This window comes from Symphodus melops (assembly GCF_947650265.1).
Source record: "Symphodus melops genome assembly, chromosome: 20".
Taxonomy (NCBI): domain Eukaryota; kingdom Metazoa; phylum Chordata; class Actinopteri; order Labriformes; family Labridae; genus Symphodus; species Symphodus melops.
The window spans coordinates 1,218,522-1,233,398 of NC_136710.1; the positions used below are offsets into that span (position 1 = coordinate 1,218,522).

The window sequence follows — 14,877 nt, forward strand, 5'->3', positions numbered from 1 at the left end:
GAGGAGGGGGGGGGGAATCCCTGGATATAATTTCTTAGAAACCACTCTGAAATGAGGAATTGAGGAGCTGTTATCAGATTTGTTTGTTCTTAAAGTTTATAACACCTGTTTACCTGTCTTTATCTAATCAGCTGGAATAACAACCATTTGAAAAACCCACCAGTGCGCATGCGCACACTTTAAAGGGCTTTACAGGGTTAAACTCAAACATCAACTCCTCCTTCTTACACACTTTCCCCTTCAAAAACAGAAAACCCAAACACATGTCTTTAAGATTAAAGAAGCACGAAAACAAAGAACCGTCCAAATTCAACTTGAGCGTAAAAATGCGTCATGACGTAGAAAACGTATAAAAACGTCAAATATCGTGATTAACGGCGATTTGTGAATTCATTTAAAAAAAGACTTCTCTGATTAGTAGTTTTACTTTATGATAATGTAAAAAGTTGAGCAAAGAGAGGTTGTTATAGGGGAGTTAACGGACTGTTGTAAAGTTACATCAGTCACATGATAGCACGGTAACTCTTTACACCGTTACACCTCCACCGTTAAACAGAGAGCAGAGTTTATACAAACTGATTCAACACAGACTGTGAGGTTTAAGATGAAGATTTAACACAAACTGAGTCTCTCTGAGTGTCGCGAGTCTTTGTTTTTGTTTTTGGAGGATGTTACGTCAGCCACGTGCAGTAATATAAACAGTGTGTAGCGCGTGGGTGAACCATGACTGTAAACAAACATCATCAGCCTCTTTAAAGTGTGTGTGAGGGATTTACTTACAGGTTAGAAGAAGATCCAGGAGAGAGTCGGGACACACACACACCCGACGGTGCGCACAGGTTAAATGGTCGGTGTGAGGAGTCACACTCACACTCACACACGCACACACACCCACCAATCAGACCACACTCAGCTGATTTGTGGGAGGGGCTAAAATAACATCAAACTTCTGACCTTCTGACGCAACAGCATGAAGCCACATCTCGGAAGTTCCTTGTTGTGTTAGCATGCAGGTGTTTTATTTAGCTACACTGCATGTAGATTAACAGGAAATGAGCGTGATTTAAAAAACATTCAAATAAACGTTAGATAAATCTTCCTCTCTTTCTTTCGTCCCTCACTTCAACAACTCCGAGCAGCTCTTAAAAGTGAAAGTAAAGTAAAGCGCTGCCGTGACCTTCACATGCTCCTCAATGACATTAGTCATTGTTCCTGAAATAAATGTTTGATTACAGTATGCATAAAAAGAGAAGGTCCGAGGGCTGTTAGGCGGGTTAAACGAGCTGAAACACTGATAAAAGGAGACACAGAGATTTATGACACATTCAGTTATTTATTTAAAGACATCGTGACACTTTAAAGAGCCAGAACAACAGATAATACTTCTGTGGACATACACAGAGTTGAATACAAAAAAAAACCTCATTAATACTTTGACTTTGTGTCATTATCATAATTATGATAATGAAAGCAGAATATATACAAACAAAGGGATGACATCATTTGGTGTGTGTGTCTCTTTAAATGATATAAGCCCCGCCCCCTGAGTTTTCCCTGTAGACGTCACTCCTTCTCTAAAGAGAATAAAAATGGCGGACCAACTTATTAAAAAGTTTTGCTCTAGGCTGGAGGTGGAGTCCCTGGGTGGAGATACCAGAGGGGATTTAGAGATACAGAATCCCACTGTGACATCACAAGGGGAGCACGTTTAAAACGGAGCGTTTTTCTCTGCGTGGTGAGACTTAATCAGACCACAAACAAAGGACTGGATGGATTTATTTCACATGTCGTGTCGTCTGTAGACTCTCAGGTTACCCAGAGAAATGTTTAATAAAACAAAACGGATTTTTCATAACGTGTCCCCTTTAAAATACGAGATATTTGCACCAGAGGACGACCGATTTATACACAACATGAAATGTTAAGACGTTATTCGTATAAACATCTGACATGCACTCATGCATCTTCATCTTTCATATAATCAGCCTGTTCGTGATTAGTGCGTGTGCCATGTGGCGCGTAGCTCGCTGAAATCTGCTCGCCAGACGGATAATCTAACCTCATTTGGCGTTTGGCAGGTGTTAAATTCGTACGCTGGCTGTGCAGGTCTCCTTCTAGCGTGACTGTGAATGCGACACAAGCAGAGTGCAGTGAGCTGTCAAAAGCAAACTGGAGTCTGAGTACAGTAGACAGTTTGCGTTACAGGTTGCAGCACATCGTGAGCGGAGAATGGGTTGGTCTTGTGTTTGTCACACACACATCTCTGGATGCGAGATTACGTCTGATGTAGTAGACGTACATCACAGCTGATAGCACCAACATACCGACGTAGAAACCGATCCAGGCCCAAGTCTCTATGTGAACTCCCTCTGGTCCAGTCTCTGGTCCAGGTTCAGACTCGTGCCAGGATGTCAGTGCTGTTAAAAGAAGGACAGAAAGACAGAGGTTAAAACAAAACTAACATGTTTATTTAGTGAGGCTCCTGAGATCTACTGAGTCAACTTACCGCTCACATTAAGGAGACTTTCACCACGACCTCTACCAGACTCTGTCCTCACTGAACACTCATAAGTCCCCGAGTCTTCAGTCCTTAACGAGGACACGTGAAGTCTGAGTCGTCCTTCTTTGAGGACGTCTGTCTCACAGTGGACTCGACCTGCAAACTGTCCATGTTGATGCTCTGAGACCTGGACTCCTCCCATCAGTTCAAACAGGACTGAGACTCCCATCAAACATGTGGCATGAAGAGAGGTGAGTGAGCCGTCAGCTGGGGGAGGGAAGGTCCACTCCAGCGTGACGTTCTGCTTCTCCTCTGCCTGATAGAAGCTCTGAGTGGACTTCACTTCAAATGTTGGTGCTGAGGAGACACAGAGGGGGAGAGAGGAACATGAAGTGTTTGTATGTGCAGTCTGACAGAGTGTTTAGTCTCCTCTCTCTCTCTCTGTCAGGAGATTGAAGTCAAGCTGTGAACTAACCACAGACACAGCAGCTCAGCTTGATGAGCAGCAGGATCCAGCAGATCATCTTCATCCTGTGAGAGGACACAAACACAAAGCACTTTTCAAACATGTTTGTTTTATTCACTTTTTTTCTTCAGTCACATGTTCTGAACCGACTGAGCTCCAGTTTTGCAGTAAATAAATCCGATTGGTCGAAAAGTGTCAGACATGTGGGTCTGAGTTGTTCTGTGAGGAGTTTGGTGGCGGCTCCTGAAGCTAGACGAGGTGAGAAGCTCTGTGACAGACTGTTTGTGTAGCTGCTCTTGAAATGTATTTCTATTCTTATGTAAGGATTAATTAGGACTGACGTTATAGCTTCTATACTCCGAACGCTTCCTGTTGGGAAGGGGGAGGGGGGGGGGGTCAGATGTGGGCTGGCGACTGTTTGTGAAACCAAAACAGTGTAATGCCGGGGGGCTTTCACACCATCTGTTCCTTTCGTTCTGGACTTTGAAAGGTGATCTGGAATCCCCCGGTCAGCTCGGCGCTCGCCGCATCACATGATCACATATTACCCAGCAATCATCACTGCACATTTGTGTGTGACAGAAATACCAAAGTAAACATTCATTTAAATATATAGCTCGTTTTCTTGTTTATGTAGAACGACCATATTATTATTATTAAACTCACATGACAGAGATCGCTCGTTCTGTTCATGTCATAATAATCGTCAACCAGTCTAATTAACATTCATCAAGTCAGATAGGGATCTAGCAGAGTGCCCGAGGTCCGCATCGGGACTTGAGCCGGCGACCCTCCAGTTCTCAACCCAAGTCCCTCCTGAGCTCCTGCCGCCCCCCCATAAATACACGTCTACATACCTTTGATGTTCTGAGGACTCAGTCTGCAGTGACGTCAGGAGCTTCGTATCTTTAAACTCCTTTTATCGATGAAAGAAAGTCAAAGTGAAAGATTCTCCCGGGTTCAGCAGCTCCGTCCACAAAGAGAGAGAGAAACGTCTCTGTGCAGCCGAGCCGGCTCAGGATTAGATATGAGGCTGTGATGAACAGACTCCAGAAGTTATAGAGGGTGGGCAGACTGAAAGTAAAAGGACAACAGAGAGACGCAGTGATTCCCCTAAGTTTACCGGTGATCTCATATCAAAGTCTTTTGTCTTTGTGTGTTTGACTGCATAAAGTGTTTGTGTGTTTCTTTTCATGACAGAAGGTTTATTAACAGCTCTCTTAGTTCCCCACAGCTTTTAAAAACATCCTGAAATAAAAACACTCTCGAGCCCTCTGAGCTCAAAAACTACAATCCAATTTCTAATTTAAACTTTATTCAAGAAAAACTGGTTTTCAATCAGCTTCATGTTCGTTTACCTGACAACAATATTTCACTGTGCCGACTTCAGAACAGATGTCAGCACACAGACTGGAGGAAGCACAAACTATGTGTTGTTATAGTCATCGTTAGAGTCAACGCTGCAAAGCTTCCTGTTTCTTTCAGAGTTTTTTTTAAAGCTTTATGTTTCAGGTCTCTTTAAACGCCCTTCATGTGACCTTTACACGTCAGAACTGAACGCTCTCTGGGTTTTTTAATGTAAACATGAGGAACATGTGAACGTCTACCTTTTTAACCTATAGCTTTACATTTGGAGGGATTTTACTGCTTTGACTTTTTTTTTTTTCCAAAAACAAAGACGTGGCTAACGTCATTGTCTCTTCAGACAAATCATTTTACGAAGTTTTATAAGTTATGACATCTTTAAGAGGAGACTCCTGGCCGAGACGTCTCACTTCAAGAAAAAAACATCCTTCCTAGAAGTTGTGGCGTGATAGTTTTTTTTAATTTTTTTTACTATTTTGATGACAGGACAGCAGGTAGAGTTCTAAGAGAGGAAGTGAAAGTTCAGTGCTCTCAGGCAGCATCACTGCGTGGTGTGAAAAAAGTGCGACATTCTTCGATGGTTCTCTTGAGGCCTGGAGGTCAAATGTAAAGCCCATTTTAAAAAGCCGTTTATACAGCTTAAATAAACGTTTACAGTCTGGTAGAAACAATGAAATGAACGTCTGATAAGTATAAGTAATATAGACTGGTTCAGTTTTGAGTCCTAAAACCAGGAAGTGAGTTAGCATTTTAGCACCATGGGTTCCTAACTCTAAAAGTCAATGTGGATTTTGAATGTGTTTGTGTTTAGACGTCTGAAATAAGATCTGTGGTGAACACAAGCTGAAGAGATGTTGACGTTTTGTTAGACGAGATAAACTACGTTAGCTTAGACCAACACTTGTGAATTTTAAAGTTTTTACGCGAACTTTAAACGGCGGTTGCTAACAAGTAGCTAACTGAAACTACAGTGGTTGTCATGGAGACATTAAACGTCATCACGCCGCGAACTCTCTCCATAATCCTCCTTACAGCCTCTAGTCATGTTTTCAGTGCTCTTGAAAATGTTAGATTAATAAACAACTTATTAAGCTAACGTTTAGCTAGCTTGTCAAATCGGCTGATTAGATCGATGAAGCACAACGGTCGTGACGTCATTACAAACCGACCGCGGTGTCGTTAGCTTATAGCATGACGTTAGCTTCTTACTTCTCTGGGCTGCATTAACTCTTCAAACTTCATATAAATGATGTTTGTCTTTAAAGATTATCCCGCTAAACAAAACAACTACACATCAGAAACGGATGTTTGACACAGAGATTATTTTCCGCAATGATCCAAAATCCAAAGTCAAAATCCCGTAGGTGAATTTTCATTGGAACCACCGGCGCCATTTTTTTTTGGGATGGACTAAAAAAACATGTCAACACTAAACCAGTCAAGTCTGTTGTGATCACGAGTACAGACTGTAGGCGACAGGGTGAGTTCATTTATGACTCATCTGCTTTTTATGAATGACAAGTGCAAATTAGGCACGAGGCTGACATGACTGACAGGTGGGCGTGATGTTGTGAGCTCAGATCTATTGTGATTTAAACTGTGACCATGTTAACTGGTAACCTCCAGCTAAACGCTTTTATGGTTGTCATAGTTACACCAGCTGACGTCAGGGTTTTTTAAAGGTGGCTGCTCTTCCTGTTTCTGTTAAATACCAACTCTGCCTTTAAATTCTGCAGAAACCTTTTGGCGGGTGAACACGAGGACAACATTAGCATGAAGTGTGGCTCCATCTAGTGACTGAAACGCGTCGCTGCAGTTTTTACAATCTTCTCTAAAGACATGAAGACATCTTCCTCCCAGAGAGCGTCACAAACACGACGAGTGTTTCACACTAAACCTCTCGTAGTTTTCTTCATTCAATCCTCAAATGTACAGAGGACAGCGGGCTCCATATGGAAACAAACAGGCCTCCATGTAGACTATTATCTACCAACTACAAATTAACAGAGAGCTAACATGCTCTGTTCATGTGGATATTATTCAAACGTCTGAATCAACAGGCTTTATTTACACTCCAAACGTTTGTATTTGGAGTGTAAATATAACTAGATGTAACTAAATATAACTAACTATAAATATAACTGTAAATATAACTAGATGTAACTAAATATAAATATAACTGTAAATATAACTAGCTAGAAACTCCTGAAGAAATGTCAGTGTTAGCGCTAGCATAGCCGAGTTAAGCTAACGTAAGAGCACTGACTGTTTCAGCTATCGCTAACACCGTCTCAGTTACATCTATTAAAACATAACCTGCTGCTCTCAGGATTCAAACCCACAACCATCAGATTACCTGAGCAGCAGTTTTACCATCTGAGCTACAGAGAAGATAAGACACCATTAAACAAGACAACAACATGAGGACAAAACACTGGAAAAACTGGCATTTAAGGTGTTTCATTTCAGAAACACAATGAATATCTGTGACATTTGGAGAGGACTGACGTTAATTAGAATATTCATGAAAAGTGATTAATAGATCAAATGTCTAAGGCAGGTTTTTCTGTCAGGGCGAAAGCTGTGACATGAGTCCGAGGGCTGCTAGGCTGATGAAAGGAGAAACAGAGATTTATGACACAGTCAGTTTTTTATTAAAAGGCAACATGACACTTTAAAGAGCCAGAACATGAGATAATACTTCTGTGGACAAATCCCAGAAACATTCCCAATACAGGAAAAGAGTAAGAAAAGTGTGGAAGATCAAAAATACAACAAACCGAAAAATATATATATTAGCATCTAAAACTATAAAAGTACAAACCCCCCAAACAGCTTTGTATGCAGATTGTCTGGCGCACATTTGTGGATATTTTTTACACATTTGTAAATATTTTTACACATTTGTAAATATTTTTACGCATTTGTGGATATTTTTTACGCATTTGTAAATATTTTTACGCATTTGTGGATATTTTTAAGCATTTGTAAATATTTGTACACATTTGTGGATATTTTGGCAGGGTCTTTGGCAGGTTGAGTTTCTGCTGAGGAAGCAGGACGTGATGGTCTCCAGGTTTAAAGGATGACAGTGAAAGTTTGTCTGTCTTTAAGTGTCCGACTAATTCAGAGTCTACATGACTGCAGAGACGTTTCCTCTCTGATCAACAGACTCAATGACACATTTTTTAATGACACAGAGAACCAGTACACCTGATGCTGCCAGTACAACCAGTCCCAGTCCCAGTCCAACGTAGAGACCAGGTCTTCCCCGACTCTCTGGTCCTGGTCTCACTGTTGGTCTCTGAGGTTCAGGCTCATGAGCAGCTGCTGTGAAGGACAATAAAGAAACAGTGAAGAAGAATGTTTGAAAGAAAACACGTGAGAGAAGGTCTGCATCAAAGTCAACATGAAAGAAGGAGTTTCTACACTCTCACTATGACATCACAAGCTGAACATCTGAGCAGAGATTTAACTCTACTGGGATTTTCTTTATGACCAGTCGGTCCTGATCCAGACTTTAAGAACCTCCTGAGATCTACTGAGTCAACTTACCGCTCACATTAAGGAAAGTTTCAGCATAACCTCTATCAGACTCTGTCCTCACATTACACACGTAAGTCCCCGAGTCTTCAGTCCTTAACGAGGACACGTGAAGTCTGAGTCGTCCTTCTTTGAGGACGTCTGTCTCACAGTGGACTCGTCCTGCAAACTGTTCATCCTCTGAGAACTGGACTCCTCCGATCAGATCAAACAGTGTGAAGACTTTGACATCAGAGATCATCAAACATGTGGCATCAAGAGAGGTGAGTGAGCCGTCAGCTGGGGGAGGGAAGGTCCACTCCAGCGTGACGTTCTGCTTCTCCTCTGCCTGATAGAAGCTCTGAGTGGACTTCACTTCAAATGTTGGTGCTGAGGAGACACAGAGGGGGAGAGAGGAACATGAAGTGTTTGTATGTGCAGTCTGACAGAGTGTTTAGTCTCCTCTCTCTCTCTCTGTCAGGAGATTGAAGTCAAGCTGTGAACTAACCACAGACACAGCAGCTCAGCTTGATGAGCAGCAGGATCCAGCAGATCATCTTCATCCTGTGAGAGGACACAAACACATGAGGTCAAAGGTCAGTCCTGTCAGGTGAGCACACCCCCCCTACAGGCCGTCTGCTGTCATTACAATCAGAGGACAAACTGTTCTTATGACGCCTTGTTTCTCTCTCTTCATGTCGACTCTTTACCATTTAGTTCATCAACAATCACTTTACACCAGCTGTCTGTACTGGATGCTTCTTCTACAGCAGGCTGCATGCACTCAGTACAGACTGACTCAACAGCGCCATCTGGTGGTTTCTATCTCTCTCTAATCGTTATCTGATGTCTGATGAAATAGTCATTCATACTGACAGCGTTTCACCTCTCTGTCTCTCTCTCTGTGTGTGTCTCTCTCTCTCTCTCAGGCACAGCTCAGGCTCTCTATCTCTCTCTCTGTGTGTGTGTCTCTCTCTCTCTCTCTATCTCTCTCTCTCTCTCAGCGTGAAGTGCAGTCGGTGGATGAGTCACTGTGCCTGGGAGGAAACAGTGCTGTTTTTTTTAGGTTGTTTTTTTGAGGCTCATTCTGAGCTTCCGATGTGAAAACACTAAAGCATTTTGTTACGGAGGTAAACAGGCTGACTTGATTACTCTTGTTTCCAACTTCGCTCCTTTTAAGTGGGTTTAATTTATTCTAGCAACAATATACACACGAGCGTATAGGCTTAGAACTGTGAGTGGTCCTGTTAAAATAAATCACAAAAGCAAACTATGATACATTGCATACAATCTTGTACTGCATTCTCTTCCAATGAAATATATAAATCTACAACAGACTAGAAGTCATTCACTCTCAAGGGAATCTCGCTGTAAGTTTCTTACTTTTTTTATTTCTATGTCACATTTCAGGAGTTTCAGGGTGCAGGATGGTTTTAGGAGAGTGGAGTTTCAGGGTGCAGGATGGTTTTAGGAGAGTGGAGTTTCAGGGTGCAGGATGGTTTTAGGAGAGTGGAGTTTCAGGGTGCAGGATGGTTTTAGGAGAGTGGAGTTTCAGGGTGCAGGGTGGTTTTAGGAGAGTGGAGTTTCAGGGTGCAGGATGGTTTTAGGAGAGTGGAGTTTCAGGGTGCAGGATGGTTTTAGGAGAGTGGAGTTTCAGGGTGCAGGATGGTTTTAGGAGAGTGGAGTTTCAGGGTGCAGGATGGTTTTAGGAGAGTGGAGTTTCAGGGTGCAGGATGGTTTTAGGAGTGGAGTTTCAGGGTGCAGGATGGTTTTAGGAGAGTGGAGTTTCAGGGTGCAGGGTGGTTTTAGGAGAGTGGAGTTTCAGGGTGCAGGATGGTTTTAGGAGAGTGGAGTTTCAGGGTGCAGGGTGGTTTTAGGAGAGTGGAGTTTCAGGGTGCAGGATGGTTTTAGGAGAGTGGAGTTTCAGGGTGCAGGGTGGTTTTAGGAGAGTGGAGTTTCAGGGTGCAGGGTGGTTTTAGGAGAGTGGAGTTTCAGGGTGCAGGGTGGTTTTAGGAGAGTGGATTTAACATTGAAGGAATCAAACATTTATCCCTCTGTCCTTTTTAGGGTGTAGGATGTATCATCATTATAATTATTGTTATTATTATTATTGCACTCTGTCACTGATTAGTTCAATTGCATTCACCTGTTCACGGCTTGGTCACTACACACTTACTTCATGTTGTTCATTTTAAAAATACACGTTTTATAAATAAAATATGACTTTGAATGACTTTATAAAGTTTGAGCTGCTGGGATCAGCACCGCAGGGCCACAGCCTGAGGAGACTGTTTTATAAAGCCTGCAGCTCAAACAGTCACATCATGATAGAGACATCATTAAAGATTGATTATTCATTGACTATAAAGTGACATAAACAAAGGTCTACATACCTGCTGTGTTTGGAGGAGAGACACTTCTTCTTCTGTCCCGACTTGACCAGTTTAAATCACTGTCTCTGAAACACAGATATACTGTCTGCAAGAGCTGAGACGACTCTGATGTTCTCTCCAGGTGTGTGTGACCCTCTGACTGAGAGGAGCTTTATAAATCCTGTGAACATGATGACATCATTATACCGAGGAGCTGCAGTGGGTGCATCTCTCTGTGGGGGAGTGAAGGGAACTTTGTAACATTGAAGAAATAGAAACTAGATTAGAATATTTAAAACCTCTGTCCTCTTTGTGTTGTAAAGAATAAATCTATAGTTTTATTTTAACAGTTCAGACCAGGACTCAACATGGACCAGGACTACACATGGACCAGGACTACAGATGGACCAGGACTACACATGGACCAGGACTCAACATGGACCAGGACTACACATGGACCAGGGCTACACATGGACCAGGGCTACACATGGACCAGGACTCAACATGGACCAGGACTACACATGGACCAGGGCTACACATGGACCAGGACTAAACACGGACCAGGACTACACATGGACCAGGACTACACATGGACCAGGGCTACACATGGACCAGGACTAAACGCGGACCAGGACTACACAAGGACCAGGACTCAACATGGACCAGGACTCAACATGGACCAGGACTCAACATGGACCAGGACTACACATGGACCAGGACTACACATGGACCAGGACTACACATGGACCAGGACTAAACACAGACCAGGACTACACATGGACCAGGACTAAACACTGACCAGGACTAAACACATGGACCAGGACTAAACACTGACCAGGACTACACATGGACCAGGACTACACATGGACCAGGACTAAACACATGCACCAGGACTAAACATGGACCAGGACTACACATGGACCAGGACTAAACACTGACCAGGACTAAACACATGGACCAGGACTAAACACTGACCAGGACTCAAGAAAGACCAGGTAAAGTTTGTGAGTATTTCCTGTGTGAGTCTGTTTGAGGTGTTTTGATTGCTTTCCTTGAAACACAGGAAACGATTGGACAGTTTTTTCACCATGACAGAAACATCACAAGGTCGTAGTCTTTCTGTTTCTGTTGCTCAGCCTGCAGTTGTGCTTGGTAGATAAATACAAACATTTTAAGAAATGTTATGTTATTATTACATGATGGATCAGGAAACATATGTTTCTCCTGATAGAGTCATAATTGTTTAACATGATAGAATGAGTCAATAATTAGGGTTAGGGTTATATCTGTCTGTTCATCATGACGGCTTGTTACAGGAGTTTAAAGTCTGCGTGTTTGATGATTGGTGGATTTATATACATAAATATATATATATATATGTCTGTGTGGAGTTATTAACCTGGCTGAGAGAGGGAGGGAGAGAGAGAGAGGGAGAGGGTGTTACAGCTCGTGTAAAGTGATTCTTGATGAACTAAACTACCCTGAAAAACAGGGTAGGAGAAGAGCAGTGTAGGAGCCATAAATGAGGTAATGGGGCCTGTCACTCACGACTGGGTGGTGACGTGCAGGGTTCGAGATCACGTGTTCACGGGCGGAGTTTATATAAGGCTCACCTCCTTTTTTGTGAATGGGAAAAGTTGTATGAGAGAGAGGGGGCCGGGGGTTGCCGTAGTTTTTGTTGAACGTTTCGTTCGCTTCATTCATTCAGCACTGGAATACAGCCATAAACGTGTACACTGATCTGAAATGTACTGTATGTGAACCAACGACACTCTTTTAATTAAATGCCACAAAAACGCATTTGGTTGAAGTCTGTGCTTCTGTGATAGCCGAGCAGCGCGTCATACAAATAAACCGAACCCAGGGTTTTCCTCTCCAGCGACAATAGGGCTTGGAGTCGCTACAAGCAGTCTGGTTAAAGCGAGAGAAGGGAAGTCCTTACTGAAGCGCTGCGCTCCTGCTCCTCTTACAGGTTGACAACAGTCACATTGAGATTACAGCGGAGATCCTCCTCAGGTAAGAACTTTTTGATTCATGTCAGTGATGTGACTGAAGTCTTCTGTGATCTTACTCTTCTTTTACACTTATTCTTGTTGACTGGTTAAATGTTTTAGTTGCACTGTCGTTATCTGGACAAATAAAGTTTTTTGAATTGAATTGAATTGACGACCATCAATGACAAAGAAAGCACAGAAACAAGTTGTTTTATTGATCGATTAATCCTGAATAACTAATGAGACACTAAATGCCCGTCTTTCTCTCTGTTGAGGTTTGATGAAACATCACAGCAGCTCAACAGACAGTTGGAACATGAATTCATTTAAACAGTTTAACAAGAAAACAGGATGTAGTTCAGATGCAGTTTCAGTTTGAACACATTTACAGAAAGTCCCCTACCACACACACTTCCTGCAGCCTCAGTGTTTTACCACCAGATGTTATCTCTGTCCCTCATGCTGCCTGATTATTTATATATATATATATAGCAGTATATAGTACACTATTATAGAAATATAAATGGTTAGTTAAATGTTAAAAGGTACTCAACTCGCTGTTGTTGATATATTGATGTTGAAAGATTATAGATCACCCAGATCATAGTGTGAACACTGATTGGTTAAAATAATTGTCTGTTTGTCCCTCATGCTGCCTGATAAAGCACCTTTTGTTTTCTTTCTCAAAGATCAACATCACTATTTTGAAGATGACATGACTGCAGGAAATACTGTGTCAGTATGAATGACTATTTCATCAGACATCAGATAACGATTAGAAAGATAGACCATCAGATGGCGCTGTTGAGTCAGTCTGTACTGAGTGCATGCAGCCTGCTGTAGAAGAAGCATCCAGTACAGACAGCTGGTGTAAAGTGATTGTTGATGAACTAAATGGTAAAGAGTCGACATGAAGAGAGAGAAACAAGGCGTCATAAGAACAGTTTGTCCTCTGATTGTAATGACAGCAGACGGCCTGTAGGGGGGGTGTGCTCACCTGACAGGACTGACCTTTGACCTCATGTGTTTGTGTCCTCTCACAGGATGAAGATGATCTGCTGGATCCTGCTGACTAAACACTCTGTCAGACTGCACATACAAACACTGTTATTATTATTAGATTATTATTATTATTATTAAAGATTATAGATCACCCAGATCATAGTGTGAACACTGATTGGTTAAAATAATTGAGAGAGAGACATGGAGACATGGAACCCGATTACACGGCCTGTGCAAATGCAGCACTATATCTTTATTGTTTATTCCTGATGCAGCTCAGTGCTCACGTTGTTATAGTAAATACAGTGTATGCTGCAGGATTCTCCTGACGTGAGTTCACAGCGCACGTAATCCACACAAACATGCACAACAGCGCACACACTCCACAGTTTAATGCGTGCACATATATCAGGCTACTACAAAAAGTTTAAAGTTTTAATGGGATAAAGGACCTAAGCTTGTGTTTCTGTTTGTTTCCAAACCGCGCGTTCCGTCTTTCCCCACTGCGCGCATACACACACACACACACACACACACACATACACACACACGCGCGCACGCTCTCTTACAACAGAGTGGGATTTATAATAAATGGTATGACTACATATATTAATACAGACTGTCCGGTGTCTATTACGCTCTGTGTCTGTGTTTCTGAGTTATACTGCAGTGAAACTGTTAGCGCGTCCTCGTCGTACTTCCACATGATGCCGCTGCTGTCAACACAGCACGCACCCTTAAACACACACTTCCGTTCCTTGAACCTCTTCAAAATAAAAGCTGGCGATACAGGCTATACACTGTTTAACCAGGACACTCTGAGCTTTATTTTGAAGTAGTTTGTTTATATATGCGAGCAACCACTGACCTCCGGATGGCGATTTACAAGCTCCATTTGTGTCCACACCGTGTGCGCGAGGTTTCCACAAAGTAATAACACACTTTTTGGGGCCGAGCCGCTCGTTTTGATACCTTTCTTGTGTGTGTGGCGCAAACGCTGTGGGAGGAGTAGCACGGCAAGGCACTTTATTTTGTGGAAGCTGTTTGATGGATTTATTATATTGTACAATAAGAAACATTGAAAAGAAATACTGCTAATTATAATTCAACTTGTATTATAAGCTTTAGTATTTCTGTATGAGTTTTGATAAAGTGTGCACACCTGATTTGTAAATGGACCTGTTTTGAATACAGGCCAGGTCGATGGCGAGCTCGAGCCTAATCTTGGCACGAGGCCCAAAGATTGTGCTGGAACCTAACCAACTGAACCTCCACTGCTCAGGCCGGGCTGGTAGGAGGCGCTTTTGTGCCCCCCACAACTCACTTCACTCACGTGGACTTTTCCCCCACTGGACACTCAGTCGTGGGGCCGTAAAGCTGAGGCCAAATCTTGAACTCTTTTTTGGGGGTATTTTTGTGGACCAGCCTCTGTGAGCCATAATTATTCATCAATGTTTACGTAACATATTTACTTGTACATACTGTTTGACGAATGGCCATTCGCATTCTTGTTTTTGTATTGCTTGATGTTTGTTCACAATTATAATATATATATCACTAGAAAGCTAACCTGTGTTCAGTGTCTTCCTCTCCACTCCTAGAGACAAACCTAGCCTTCTGAACCTAGCCCAAATAATAGTCTGCTATCTGTTAGTA

At 42.4% G+C, this 14,877-nt stretch overlaps 2 protein-coding genes and 1 long non-coding RNA gene across 7 annotated transcripts in view; 1 reads left to right on the forward strand and 2 right to left on the reverse strand.

Moving 5' to 3' along the window:
- Positions 1-1,460: 1,460 nt before the first annotated feature.
- On the reverse strand, positions 1,461-10,340 carry LOC306841184 (uncharacterized protein). Of its 4 annotated transcripts, none has more exons than XR_013781442.1 (5): positions 8,362-8,450; positions 7,887-8,243; positions 2,976-3,031; positions 2,507-2,857; positions 1,461-2,417 (listed from the first exon to the last, which is right to left on the reverse strand). XR_013781442.1 is itself a non-coding variant. In XM_079370898.1 (5 exons), the coding sequence occupies exons 2-5, from the start codon at positions 3,028-3,030 to the stop codon at positions 1,997-1,999; spliced, it is 651 nt and encodes a 216-aa protein (XP_079227024.1). In that variant the 5' UTR covers position 3,031; positions 7,887-7,904; the 3' UTR covers positions 1,461-1,996. The 4 variants fall into 4 exon arrangements, 3 of the variants coding, with proteins under 3 accessions (XP_079227024.1, XP_079227025.1, XP_079227026.1); XM_079370898.1 differs by lacking the exon at positions 8,362-8,450 and having other exon boundaries at positions 1,461-2,123; positions 2,300-2,417; positions 7,887-7,904; XM_079370899.1 differs by lacking the exons at positions 1,461-2,417; positions 2,507-2,857; positions 2,976-3,031 and adding exons at positions 7,112-7,661; positions 10,247-10,340 and having other exon boundaries at positions 8,362-8,417.
- LOC306841180 (uncharacterized protein) overlaps positions 8,408-14,877 on the forward strand; it is a 15,725-nt gene continuing 9,255 nt past the window's right edge. The window contains exon 1 of one of the 2 annotated variants that reach the window (XM_079370892.1): positions 8,408-8,463. In XM_079370892.1, coding sequence (XP_079227018.1) covers positions 8,438-8,463 — 26 coding nt within the window. In that variant the 5' untranslated portion in view covers positions 8,408-8,437. Of the gene's footprint in view, positions 8,464-10,421; positions 11,221-14,877 lie in introns of those variants that run through there. The other variant, XM_079370893.1, reaches the window with a different exon arrangement.
- The window catches only part of LOC306841189, a 2,595-nt gene continuing 95 nt past the window's right edge, over positions 12,378-14,877 (reverse strand). The window contains exons 1-2 of the long non-coding RNA XR_013781447.1: positions 14,542-14,877; positions 12,378-14,509 (exon numbers count right to left, since the gene is read on the reverse strand). The exon at positions 14,542-14,877 is cut by the window's right edge and continues 95 nt beyond it. This is a non-coding gene — a long non-coding RNA (uncharacterized lncRNA). The remainder of the gene's footprint in view (positions 14,510-14,541) is intronic.